The sequence below is a fragment of the Penaeus monodon genome, chromosome 19 (genome assembly GCF_015228065.2).
Source record: "Penaeus monodon isolate SGIC_2016 chromosome 19, NSTDA_Pmon_1, whole genome shotgun sequence".
Taxonomy (NCBI): Eukaryota; Metazoa; Arthropoda; class Malacostraca; order Decapoda; family Penaeidae; genus Penaeus; species Penaeus monodon.
The window spans coordinates 6,823,071-6,823,559 of NC_051404.1; the positions used below are offsets into that span (position 1 = coordinate 6,823,071).

The window sequence follows — 489 nt, forward strand, 5'->3', positions numbered from 1 at the left end:
ACACCTGTCGTGACGAGCGCTATGCTAGCTATTACAAGACGCAGCACAGAGGCCATTGTGGATTTAATCATAGACCGAGCTTCTTCGATTACATTTATAGCCGTTTACCCCGAGGAGCAAGCTGGCCATGGTTCTCACACGCGTGGGAAAAAAAATATGTTGTACAGAAAAGATACTAATGTATAGTTGTATCTATAGATGAAAGGTATAGTTATTGCTTGTGATTTTTAAACTTGTGTTGTTATTTTTGGTTTATCTATTTAATTACCAATTAATTTGTTTATCACTCCTTCTAATATACACCTAATATAAATTTCTCGAGTTCCCGACCAAATAAATAATCATAGAAAAGTACGATGAAAACAGTGATAGGAAAAGACAGCTTGTCATGATATTATGAAATAGTTGTTGATCCTATAAAAAGAAGCAGTTTAAAAATGTTTAACAAAGAGGAATTATGTAATTGCTCATTATCTAAAGACTAGGATG

At 33.7% G+C, this 489-nt stretch overlaps 1 protein-coding gene across 1 annotated transcript in view; it reads right to left on the reverse strand.

The window, feature by feature from the left end:
* LOC119585322 (xaa-Pro aminopeptidase 1-like) overlaps window positions 1-68 on the reverse strand; it is a 14,737-nt gene extending 14,669 nt beyond the window's left edge. Inside the window, exon 1 of the mRNA XM_037933996.1 lies at window positions 5-68. Within this exon, the coding sequence (XP_037789924.1) occupies window positions 5-56 (52 nt within the window). The 5' untranslated portion in view covers window positions 57-68. The remainder of the gene's footprint in view (window positions 1-4) is intronic.
* Between the last annotated feature and the right edge of the window lie 421 nt (window positions 69-489).